The sequence below is a fragment of the Cebidichthys violaceus genome, unplaced genomic scaffold (genome assembly GCF_023349555.1).
Source record: "Cebidichthys violaceus isolate CVI_PGR_0920_01 unplaced genomic scaffold, fCebVio1.0.p SCAF_16, whole genome shotgun sequence".
In the NCBI taxonomy this organism is placed as follows: domain Eukaryota; kingdom Metazoa; phylum Chordata; class Actinopteri; order Perciformes; family Stichaeidae; genus Cebidichthys; species Cebidichthys violaceus.
The window spans coordinates 14,217,907-14,230,633 of NW_027176329.1; the positions used below are offsets into that span (position 1 = coordinate 14,217,907).

Sequence of the window (12,727 nt, forward strand, 5' to 3'; positions counted from 1 at the left end):
AGGCAGGAAGTGAAGTGATCTGAAACGATAGGAGAGGTGAAATACTAAACATGGATGATATGAATGAAACAAAGGAAGAACATGGAGCATGGCAGATTATGACATGTAAAAGCAAAACACATTCAATACAGACACAATGTAAGAACGCACCAAAAGAAGAAACGTCCCTCTCAACATGTGTCTTTAGCTGCTTTCTACCACAACTTCCTCAAATCTTTAGTCTAACACTTCCAAAGTTTTGAAGCCACAGCCACAAAAGCACTTTGAAGTCTTTAGTGATGTAAAAGCAACAATCTCTGATCATAGCAGGACAGATGTAAAGAGAACATGGAGGACAAACTCACAGCTTCTTTTCCAATGGCTTCCTTTCATCCTTTAAAACCAGCATCTACTGCTTTAGGATACCACAGCTAAACACCGTTAGGCTGCACTGAGACAATTATCAGATGTGACGTGAACATGATCCCTATAGTTCTTCTAAAAATCATCACCTAAAGTTATGAAATATTGGTGATCTGACCCAGTGATCAACCCAGTCTCCTGTGTTTTCATGGATCTTTTTCACACACAGAGACTGTGTTGTCATCTCTTTCATTAAAACATCTTTTGAATAAATTCTCTTTCATTTGATACTGATGATATCCTGCTTTCTATTTCTAATTCAATTTTTAAAATGTATTCAAAAATTACAAAAATAAAAACAATTAAGTTCAATTCTTACAACACATGAGTCATAATAAAGAGTAGAATTCATTGGTGTGAGGAAATGTAGTTATTTTCCATAACAATACTTTTAATGATGTGTGTTGTTACCAAAGTTAATTCATAACAAAACAAACCTGAAACAACCATGGAGAACATTTGACCCTTAAAGTAAGAAGTGAATAGAAAATAAGGATATTGTTGTTATTATTAAGTCTTCATGCTTTATTGTAATTAGTATTCCTGAGAGAAAATATATGTCAAAGAAATAAGTCAAGTCTGCTCTATTAATAAAAAGCACAAAGAAATTACTATATGATGACATTTTTATTGTTTTGTACAATTAAAACAAACAATATGAAAAGCAAGAAACCATTATGTTGAAACATTTAATGAGCGACAGAGAGAGAGAGAGAGAGAGAGAGAGAGAGAGAGAGAGAGAGAGAGAGAGAGAGAGAGAGAGAGAGAGAGAGAGAGAGAGAGAGAGAGAGAGAGAGAGAGAGAGAGAGAGAGCAGACTGAGAGTATCAGAGTGAAACCAGTATCAGAGTCCAGTGAGTCAGGTCAGGACTGGGAACACTGGTCTCTCCTCAGTGTCTCTGAGAGAGGAGCCTGGGAGCCCTGGGTGGCCTCACAGGTCACAGAGCCCACCTTCCTCCACTGGTCTGCAGGGAGCCTCAGGGTGCTGCTCCAGCTGTAGCGGCCGTCCTTCTCCAGCACCCCGGGGCTCCTGCTCTCCTCCCAGCTGCTGCTGCTGCTGCTGCTGTCGTCCACCTTCCAGGCCAGACTCCAGTCTGAGGGGAAGCCCTTGTTGGCCAGGCACATGAGCGTGGCCTTCCCCTGCTGCAGCTCCTCACTGGAGGGGGGCAGCACCGTCAGGGTGGGGACGACTCGACCCACTGCAGAGAGAGAGATTCATGAAGTTCATATGAGGCTACTACTTCTGTTGGTCTTCCTCAGATTGGATCAAACTGATCTCAAACGTTTCACTTCTCTCTCTGAGCTCAGTAACCACAGCAACAGACAGGCATCACTGCTGAACCATGACAACAGACAGGTTTCAGTACTAAAGATAAACACTGAATAAAACATGAATAAAAGTCATTCTTTAGCTGTAATATCAAAACTTTATCTTTAAAAATATTTTCATAGTGAAAATTAATGTAGAGTAGTTACAGTGAAATTATTATAATGAATGAAATTAAAGTAAAATGTTTGTTGCAACAAGATTATTCATTGGAGTTGATTTTCATCGAGCTATCGACACTGAAGACTTCAAGAATTGTTACAAATATATTACATTTTAAATATCAGAGAAAAATATTATAGTAAGCTTTACAGCTATGACATTGAAACATAATACATGTATAATGTAGGTTATTAAGGGAGTCAATTGTACTTACAGTTAACGTTCAGTCTGGTTCCTCCACCAAAAGTCAACCACAGTGATACAAAGTCATTGAGCCGCCGTACAAAAACCTCTCACTGTAGAGAGACACGGCTCTCTGACTTTGACACAAACAAACTCAACAAACACATTCACAGTTTACCCAGTTTATGTGATAACTGGTTAAAATGTTTAAAACTGTTTCAGAAATGATACATATGTATTTAATATTATATTTGTGAAATGTTAAACATCTATGAGCAATTTTAACTTGTCTTTCAGTTAAACAAAGTGATGATTGATCAAGATATTCCTAAAGAAATACTGTCCAACAAATCCTGCCAAATATAAATAATTATCATAAACTCATGTTTATTTTATATTATGATAAATAAATAAAAATATGTTTGTTTAAATTCGTCCCACAGTGATGTTGAATTGTGTTGTAGTGAATTAGGGAGATTTTACAAAACGTTCCAGAAGAAAATGTTTCCATCAAACTCAAACCAAAGACTCTGATAAATGAGCACTGACACATTCCTGATCAATACTCTGATAAAGTGATGGATCCATTGATAAACAGCATCATCACAGTAATCCAAGTCCCTGTTGGAGTCAGTCAGAGCATTTCCATAGAGAGCCACTTTGCATCAGCAGCACCATGCTCCAGTGCTCTGGGAGAGTTTATAGTCCTGAGAGTTGAACACTGGATGACTGACAGCTGTCCTTCATCACAACAGAAGACACAGAAATCGTCCTCATCAAAAACATGACTTTGATCTCCGTCCTCATCTGGACTCTCCTCTGCTGCTGCTTCACAGGTAAAGTCCAGAGAATCAAACTCCTCTCCTCTGTGAACATCCGTCCCTCTGAAATGAAGCCGACTAAACCGTGACGCTGCTTTATGTTTTTGTCTCTGTGTCCTCAGAGTCCAGAGGACAGGTCACAGTGACTCAGCCTGGAGCAGTGAGCTCTGCTCTGGGAGGCTCCGTCTCCATCACATGTAGGACCAGTCAGGATGTTTATGACGATGGCGACCACAACTTAGCCTGGTACCAACAGAGAGATGGAGAATCTCCTAAACTGCTCATTTACTATGCTAGCACTCGACAATCAGGGATTCCAGATCGTTTTACAGGCAGTGGATCAAACTCTGACTTCACTCTGACCATCAGTGGAGTCCAGACTGAAGATGCAGCAGTTTACTACTGTCAGAGTGTTCATGAGATCAACAGTCAGCATGTGTTCACACAGTGAAAAAGCGTCGTACAAAAACCTCCCTCAGTCAAACAGAACAGAAACTGAACTGACTGCTGCAGCTGGAAGCTACTGCAGAGACTGATACACTTCACTGAAGACACACACACACACACACACACACACACACACACACACACACACACACACACACAAACATTTAGTTGGTAAGATTACTTTTCTTCACCTCCTCTATCTCTAACAGCATATTTACCGACATTACAAAACACTTTTTAAACATGAAGATGTCTTATCTCCACTTGACTCTGCATTTCATAATGAACCCTTTCAATCTTTTTTGTCAGAAAGTAATCAAGAAAAGCTTCATATGTAGCACTGTCTTAGACCAGACTACATTTGAACTTTTTATTAAAAGATAATGTTATGATTTGTAGAACAGGTAGCAGGATAAGGACCCAACACAGATCAGATGAGGAGGAAGATGGAACAATTCAATGCTTTATTTGAAATGGCTTACAGGCATGGTCTGCTATTTAACAGTCTCTGTTGGTCAGGAAGGTTCTTAATTGAGTGAAATAAACCTGGATTCTCAAAGTGACAGCCATGATAAAAGCAGGTCTAACTCTCTAAATGCTGAGGAACTGTGCTTCAATGTTTCCTTTCTTATTTCCTTCAGCATAGAAAACACTGGACCATCATGATTTACCAAAGGAAAGGAGATAATAACGTCCCACATTTCCACTACGGCAGCAACATTTACCGAAATGCTCCATTCAGCCGTCAATAACATCAGCTGTTACTGTTGAATTGTACTTTATGGATAGATAGAAAACATCCCTTTAGGAGGAGGAATTCTATTTTGGACAGGAATCCTTAGTTGAATTCTACAACATTCAGATTTGTCACTCTACACATTTTTTAGGTTTCATAAATAAAGTTGCTCAAAAACAAAATATGAATCCACTGGAGCAGAGTGAAGGTGTAGTTAGATTTTATTTGCACTGTGGTTGCTTTTTCATCTCTTTCATCTCTTTCAATAACTTTGTGACATTTTCCATCAACCGAAAAGTGGTTTCGAAAAAACATAGGATGTACATTTTTTGACTATTGAGCTGCTGCCATGGAGTCCAAAAGGAAGGACAGAAATAGCAGGTGGGAAACAAGCAGCAAAACTCCAAACGAATGATACAACAAAGACTAACAAGGAACAAAGGAACTGGGCTGGTATGAACGGCGAATGACTAATGAGGAAGTGGGAACAGGTGAGCAGGAGGTCTGGTGGGTGCAGGGCTAACGAGGGGTTAAACTAATCAGGGCGGGGCCAATAATCAAAACTGGCGGGAAAAAATACAAAGGCAGGAAGTGAAGTGATCTGAAACGATAGGAGAGGTGAAATACTAAACATGGATGATATGAATGAAACAAAGGAAGAACATGGAGCATGGCAGATTATGACATGTAAAAGCAAAACACATTCAATACAGACACAATGTAAGAACGCACCAAAAGAAGAAACGTCCCTCTCAACATGTGTCTTTAGCTGCTTTCTACCACAACTTCCTCAAATCTTTAGTCTAACACTTCCAAAGTTTTGAAGCCACAGCCACAAAAGCACTTTGAAGTCTTTAGTGATGTAAAAGCAACAATCTCTGATCATAGCAGGACAGATGTAAAGAGAACATGGAGGACAAACTCACAGCTTCTTTTCCAATGGCTTCCTTTCATCCTTTAAAACCAGCCTCTACTGCTTTAGGATACCACAGCTAAACACCGTTAGGCTGCACTGAGACAATTATCAGATGTGACGTGAACATGATCCCTGTAGTTCTTCTAAAAATCATCACCTAAAGTTATGAAATATTGGTGATCTGACCCAGTGATCAACCCAGTCTCCTGTGTTTTCATGGATCTTTTTCACACACAGAGACTGTGTTGTCATCTCTTTCATTAAAATATTTTTTGAATAAATTCTCTTTCATTTGATACTGATGATATCCTGCTTTCTATTTCTAATTCAATTTTTAAAATGTATTCAGAAATTACAAAAATAAAACCATTTAAGTTCAATTCTTACAACACATGAGTCATAATAAAGAGCAGACTTCAGTGATGTGAGGAAATGTAAATATTTTCTATAACAATGCTTTTAATGATGTGTGTTGTTACCAAAGTTAATTCATAACAAAACAAACCTGAAACAACCATGGAGAACATTTGACCCTTAAAGTAAGAAGAAGTGAATAGAAAATAAGGATATTGTTGTTATTATTAAGTCTTCATGCTTTATTGGAATTCGTATTCCTGAGAGAAAATATATGTCAAAGAAATAAGTCAAGTCTGCTCTATTAATAAAAAGCACAAAGAAATGACTATTTGATGACATTTTTATTGTTTTGTACAATTAAAACAAACAATATGAAAAGCAAGAAACCATTATGTTGAAACATTTAATGAGCGACAGAGAGAGAGAGAGAGAGAGAGAGAGAGAGAGAGAGAGAGAGAGAGAGAGAGAGAGAGAGAGAGACCAGACTGAGAGTATCAGAGTGAAACCAGTATCAGAGTCCAGTGAGTCAGGTCAGGACTGGGAACACTGGTCTCTCCTCAGTGTCTCTGAGAGAGGAGTCTGGGAGCCCTGGGTGGCCTCACAGGTCACAGAGCCCACCTTCCTCCACTGGTCTGCAGGGAGCCTCAGGGTGCTGCTCCAGCTGTAGCGGCCGTCCTTCTCCAGCACCCCGGGGCTCCTGCTCTCCTCCCAGCTGCTGCTGCTGCTGCTGCTGTCGTCCACCTTCCAGGCCAGACTCCAGTCTGAGGGGAAGCCCTTGTTGGCCAGGCACATGAGCGTGGCCTTCCCCTGCTGCAGCTCCTCACTGGAGGGGGGCAGCACCGTCAGGGTGGGACGGACATCACCTAGGAGACACCAATCAGCTTAGAGGACAGGGACCACACAGCTGTCAATCAAACACCAGACACTTGGACACCTTTACTGTGAGAGAGTTGATTTTCTCCTTTAAGGAGTTTCTGTCAGATGTTCTTTCTGCTCCACCAGTCACTCACTCACACATTGTTTCACTTCCTTTAAGAAGCCTCTCATGCATATCAGCACAGAGAGAATCATCATACAGAATGAGCTGAAATACATCAAACTACACTGGAGATAAAACATCAATATGTGGTCAAATATTAAAGCGTCATCATCAAAAACCTCAATCAAACATTACTTTAAAATATTTAGTGGAAAGATTTACAAGTACAGAAAATGAACTGACTACAATCAAACATTCTTCATGTGGATGTCAGTCATCATTAAAAACTGTTCAAAGATTTAAACATTTTGAAATAATATTTGACACAATGAAGAGATTTTACACATTTTAAAATACCAATCTTTATCTTCACTCTGTTCAATTATACTTGAATCATTCTGATTCTGAACTTGTTTTAATTGAGGTTGAAGTAAAAAAATAACTTTTAAAACATTTGTAGAAAATTTATCTTTTTTTACATTTCAAGTTGTTTGAGTTTCAGTTGGAGAGGAATGAGTAAATAAATGTTTAGTAAAGCTGCTCTGAGTTAGTCTCCATGATAAAGGAGGAGAAATAAAACCATTAATCCTAAAAGTGTACGATTAAAACAAGATATATTCATCTGCCTCAAACATCAAAACCTACATTTAAAACATTACTTTAGAATAATTCATTCAGTATTAGCAAAAACTTACTTCCAACATCCAGTCTGGTTCCTCCACCAAAAGTCAACCACAGTGATACAAAGTCATTGAGCCGCCGTACAAAAACCTCTCACTGTAGAGAGACACGGCTCTCTGACTTTGACACACTGAACTAAAACTAAAAACCCTCAAGATGAAATTTTACCATTTTAAATGGAAGTAATGATTATCCTGTAATTAAATGTTTTACTTTCTTAACAATGAGTTTTTCAATTTCTGTTGCTGAAGTGAACTTTGTTTCTTAGTGCAAAATATTTGCTGAAAAAGTCATTCATGATGGTGGAAAGAAAACTACTTTTCTGAGTCTGTTGAATGTAAAAGAATACAAAGACAAATTACTCCTGAAATATTAAAAAATTTAAATATTTGACTTACTTCCAACATCCAGTCTGGTTCCTCCACCAAAAGTCCACCACAGTGATACAAAGTCATTGAGCCACCGTACAAAAACCTCTCACTGTAGAGAGACACGGCTCTCTGACTTTGACACAAACAAACTCAACAAACACATTCACAGTTTACCCAGTTTATGTAATAACTGGTTAAAATGATTAAAACTGTTTAAGAAATGATACATATGTATTTAATATTATATTTGTGAAATGTTAGACCTCTATGAGCAATTTTAACTTGTCTTTCAGTTAAACAAAGTGATGATTGATCAAGATATTCCTAAAGAAAAACTCTCCAACAAATCCTGCCAAATGTAAATGATTATCATAAACTCATGTTTATTTTATACTATGATAAATAAATAAAAATATGTTTGTTTAAATGCGTCCCACAGTGATGATGATTTGTGTTGTAGTGAATTAGGGAGATTTTACAAAACGTTCCAGAAGAAAATGTTTCCATCAAACTCAAACCAAAGACTCTAATAAATGAGCACTGACACATTCCTGATCAATACTCTGATAAAGTGATGGATCCATTGATAAACAGCATCATCACAGTAATCCAAGTCCCTGTTGGAGTCAGTCAGAGCATTTCCATAGAGAGCCACTTTGCATCAGCAGCACCATGCTCCAGTGCTCTGGGAGACTTTATAGTCCTGAGAGTTGAACACTGGATGACTGACAGCTGTCCTTCATCACAACAGAAGACACAGAAATCGTCCTCATCAAAAACATGACTTTGATCTCCGTCCTCATCTGGACTCTCCTCTGCTGCTGCTTCACAGGTAAAGTCCAGAGAATCAAACTCCTCTCCTCTGTGAACATCCGTCCCTCTGAAATGAAGCCGACTAAACCGTGACGCTGCTGTATGTTTTTGTCTCTGTGTCCTCAGAGTCCAGAGGACAGGTCACAGTGACTCAGCCTGGAGCAGTGAGCTCTGCTCTGGGAGGCTCCGTCTCCATCACATGTAGGACCAGTCAGAATGTTTATGTTTATAGCTCAAATCACCATTTAGCCTGGTACCAACAGAGAGATGGAGAAACTCCTAAACTGCTCATTTACGATGCTAGCACTCGACAATCAGGGATTCCAGGTCGTTTTACAGGCAGTGGATCAAACTCTGACTTCACTCTGACCATCAGTGGAGTTCAGACTGAAGATGCAGCAGTTTACTACTGTCAGAGTTATCATTACATCAATAGTCAAGCTGTGTTCACACAGTGAAAAAGCGTCGTACAAAAACCTCCCTCAGTCAAACAGAACAGAAACTGAACTGACTGCTGCAGCTGGAAGCTACTGCAGAGACTGATACACTTCACTGAAGACACACACACACACACACACACACACACACACACACACACACACACACACACACACACACACACACACACACACACACACACACACACATTCAAGATGGTATGACTTCTCACAACAATACAATGACTTATATTAATTTTCTGGGAAGTACCCAGTGGAGGGCCGTGTATTTTATACCTGAGCCTTCAATGCTGTCCTGCTACAGTTGAACCACTTCCAAATAACCTCATTATGACTCCAGCATGACGGGATGCTTCGTTATTAACGGGCAATGCATAAGTCAAAATCAATGTAATTAACACAATGACAAGAACCAACTGACAAGAACCAGTCACATATATTTACATGACAACAAAGCAGGTAGAAAAACATAAAACCCAAATAACACGATTCAACAGTTCTCTGCACATTCCAGCAACACTGCGGCGCTAAAACACACATTCCACCACACACTCAAGAACACGGGCCATTCACATATTATTCACATCAGAGGGAACAATATTAACCATATCATAAAAACGACACCATACACAAATTAACACAGTAGTAACGCTACTGCAGATGTAAAAAAAGAAAAGCAGTTCACTTACCAAAGCTGCTGTTCACTATTTAAAGACAAAGTATATCCTCCTTTCTTTGTTTACAAAGAGTTTAATACCACGGTTGTTCAGTACATCCGTGCAGTTTAGTTCCAGCACGAGGTCCTTCCCGATTCATGGACGCCAGTGATGACAGTCGAGTCTCCCCAGTTGTATTTCTTGAATACATTTGAATGCGTTTGAGTCAGTGACGTGCGGTGAGGTTCGTGTCTGGTGAGGCTCTGACTCTACATAAGTCAGATTTACAAATATATGAACCCAATAGAGAAGCTTAAATCACCATTCAATTAGCAGCTTGCACGTTGACTACTGGTTGTTTTTCATATCAGCATTATTTACACACACATAGGTAAGGTACATATTAGATTCCACCGGGAGCGTTTCAGAAGCGGAGCGCTCGCGGGCACCACCCGCGAAAATTGTGAGATTCCGCGATAATCTGCGTAGCAACCACGGATGTATAAAGAGAACAACAAACACATAAAAGGTTACTTTACCTGTCCGACGTTGAATTGCTGTTGATTTGTTCATATTTCCTTGTTTTTTTAGACATTTTAAAGCTTGGATATATAATCTTACATTTTTGTGGTCAAAGCAAAATATAAAAAGAAGAAGAGAAGCGTAGAAGAAGAGCAACGACAGAACAAGCATCAACCCGACCCGTGGGCTCTCACTCGCCCTCTTCATTGAGGCAGAGGTACTGTTTGTCACTCTGTGCTTTTTCACAGCGGTTTAATGTCAGATCAGCAACACTAAATATGTTCTACATAGACGTGAAATACAGTACCTATTCTATGTAAAGAAAGGACATATAATAAAAGTGTCTACAAATATTACAGTGGTGACAAACAATGAGAAAGCAAAAGGCACTCAACCCAGTTAGTGAGTGATTCACAATCTGAGGTGAGGCTCAGCTCGTCGCTGCCTCACCTCACGTGTCTCCTCTGTTTGAACAGGACATGCGCTAATTCAGCGATTTTGATTATAAAAATGCTGGAAATGATTGTAATCATACAGAAATTACATTTATATCACAGATCAGTCTGGAAATATTAATATTTATTTTATTTTAGCATTATTTGTTTTTTACTTGTCATGATGACCTCCCCTGACCTCACGTCCCTGGTTTGAGGGCTGAAAATGTCCGCTCGACAGAGACAGTAGAGTTTGGGATTGTCACCGCCAAACATGGGAAAACGTTAAAAATGTAATGTCACGTAAAAACTTCTTGCATATCTTTAAACTTTAACTCTTTTTACTACAAAGTCCTGCTAGCTATTTTCACAACAGTCACGCTACTCCACTGACCAATGAAGCCGCACGTTAATGATGACGTACTTGTAGGCCAGCTAGAAGGCTCTGGCATGTGAAAGAATACGGCCAACATGTCAAACTAAAAATGTGATTGGTTGAAGACTATGACGATAACAATATCGTCCCCATTTACTTGAACTGCAAAGAGATTCACTTGTAATTCTGAAGGCCTCCGGGCAGATTTTTTTTACTTAGAGACAACATAGAGGTGAAATCTGATTGGATAAAAGCTCTACTTAAAACAAGCTGTGCTCAAAGCATCGCAACTGAGGAAGACAGCTACTGTATGCAATGAGATAATAAGCTAAAGGGAAAAATATGTAGAATACATGTAGTGTATTTATGAAAAATAATTCTGTCAGTGTCTAGGCCAGCAGAGAAGGCCTTGCTGGCCCTGATGGCCCACCATTGGTGTCATGATTTAAATAGCCAGTGAGGAGGAAACATCATGATGTGTTGAAGACAGCTACAGTTCACTGACTCTGTGTTTTTAAAGTAATTGAAAATACCAAACAATAGCGTACGGCTTTAATAGGACGTCTATCGCTGAGGATGAATCATTTGAAAACTTAAAGCAGAGAGGAGGCTTCTGTCCACCGTCTAGAACTGAAGATGACTTCCATGTTTTCTGGTTCTGTCCACATTTCCAAAACTTCTGGTTGAGTTTCTCAAACAAACGATCTGAGATCTTCAACTTCTGCCTTCCTTAAAGCTTCATCACAGCTTTACTTGGTGAAATCTCCATATTACAAACAGATAAACATGTCAAACCCACATTAATATTGATATCACTCATCACTGTCCAAAAAGACCATAATACCAAACTGGAAAGATGGAACAAAACTGTCCACAAGTCACTGGATCAGTTCACTACCAGACCATTCAATGTCCTCCACATGTAAATATGTAAATGTGTAGATCAAAGCTGTCATCAGTGAGGAGGAAACATGATGATGTGTTGAGGACAGCTACACTTCACTGACTCTGAGTGTTTGCATATGTGTCCTGCCTCTCTGCTCCCAGCCGTTAAGAGGCCAGTGTTGATCAGTGGCTGTCCAGGCCTTTCAGAGACACTGACACGCCGGCAGCACGATGATGATGTCACTGACTCTACTGCTGACCACCCTGGGGCTCCTTGTTCAGGGTGAGACTCTCTTCTGAAAACGTTGCTTCACCACAATGATGTTCTGCTGTGGTGGAGAAACAGTGAAAAAAGAAGCATTTACCTTCTTCCATCTGTTCTCCATGTTGAAGAAATGAGACTCTTCTGTTTGGATGTTGATCATCTTTCTCCAAACTGGATTTGTCTCAATAACCCTTCTGCTCTTTTTCATGTTTTCCAGATTCATCAGGAGAAATCATCCTGACTCAGTCTCCTGGATCTCAGTCTGTTGTTCCAGGACAGACTGTCTCCATCAGATGTAAAGCCAGTACAAGTGTTAGTAGCTACCTTCACTGGTACCTTCAGAAATCAGGAGAATCTCCTAAACTCCTGATTTCTTATGCTACAACTCGTCAGTCTGGAGTTTCAGATCGTTTCAGTGGAAGTGGATCTGGAACTGACTTCACTTTGACCATCAGTGGAGTTCAGACTGAAGATGCAGGAGATTATTATTGTCAGCAGCATAACAGCTTCCCGTTCACACAGTGATACACCGTCGTACAAAAACCTCCTCAGCTGAAGAGGAACTGATCTGACTCAACAGCTGCACAGAAATACAGACACTTTAAGTTTGACCAACAATGAAATCGATTTAGTAGATACATGTCAGGAAATACTATTTATACAACAATAAATAATAACGGTAATTTTGTTGAAATAGGGAATTAATCTATTAATAATAATAATATATTTAAAGTCTCATCAAAGATGAGTGGAAAAGTAGAGAAGTTAATAAAGGTAACATGAACACTAGAAATTTTCCTCTGAAAAACATTATTTTTTTTTATGTGTTTTCAAGGATTATTTTTCAAGTAATTGAAATTTAATTTAAAATTTGGTTAATATTCAAGTCAACCTGTTAAGTTTTCAACAAACCTAAACACATTGTGTGTTTGAATGA

The 12,727-nt window shown here is 39.2% G+C and overlaps 4 gene segments (V, D, J or C); 2 read left to right on the plus strand and 2 right to left on the minus strand.

The window, feature by feature from the left end:
• Nucleotides 1–1,010: 1,010 nt before the first annotated feature.
• LOC137872445 (Ig kappa-b4 chain C region-like) lies at nt 1,011–2,136 on the minus strand. The segment is given in 2 exon segments: nt 1,011–1,600; nt 2,105–2,136. A coding segment is annotated over 1 exon segment (261 nt).
• A 481-nt stretch (nt 2,137–2,617) lies between these two features.
• On the plus strand, nt 2,618–4,063 carry LOC137872446 (Ig kappa chain V region K16-167-like). The segment is given in 2 exon segments: nt 2,618–2,909; nt 3,017–4,063. Coding segments are annotated over 2 exon segments (381 nt in total).
• A 1,609-nt stretch (nt 4,064–5,672) lies between these two features.
• Nucleotides 5,673–7,417, minus strand: LOC137872971 (Ig kappa-b4 chain C region-like). The segment is given in 3 exon segments: nt 5,673–6,213; nt 7,025–7,100; nt 7,409–7,417. Coding segments are annotated over 3 exon segments (417 nt in total).
• A 4,330-nt stretch (nt 7,418–11,747) lies between these two features.
• LOC137872447 (immunoglobulin kappa variable 6D-21-like) lies at nt 11,748–12,490 on the plus strand. The segment is given in 2 exon segments: nt 11,748–11,808; nt 12,008–12,490. Coding segments are annotated over 2 exon segments (360 nt in total).
• The last annotated feature ends 237 nt before the right edge of the window (nt 12,491–12,727 follow it).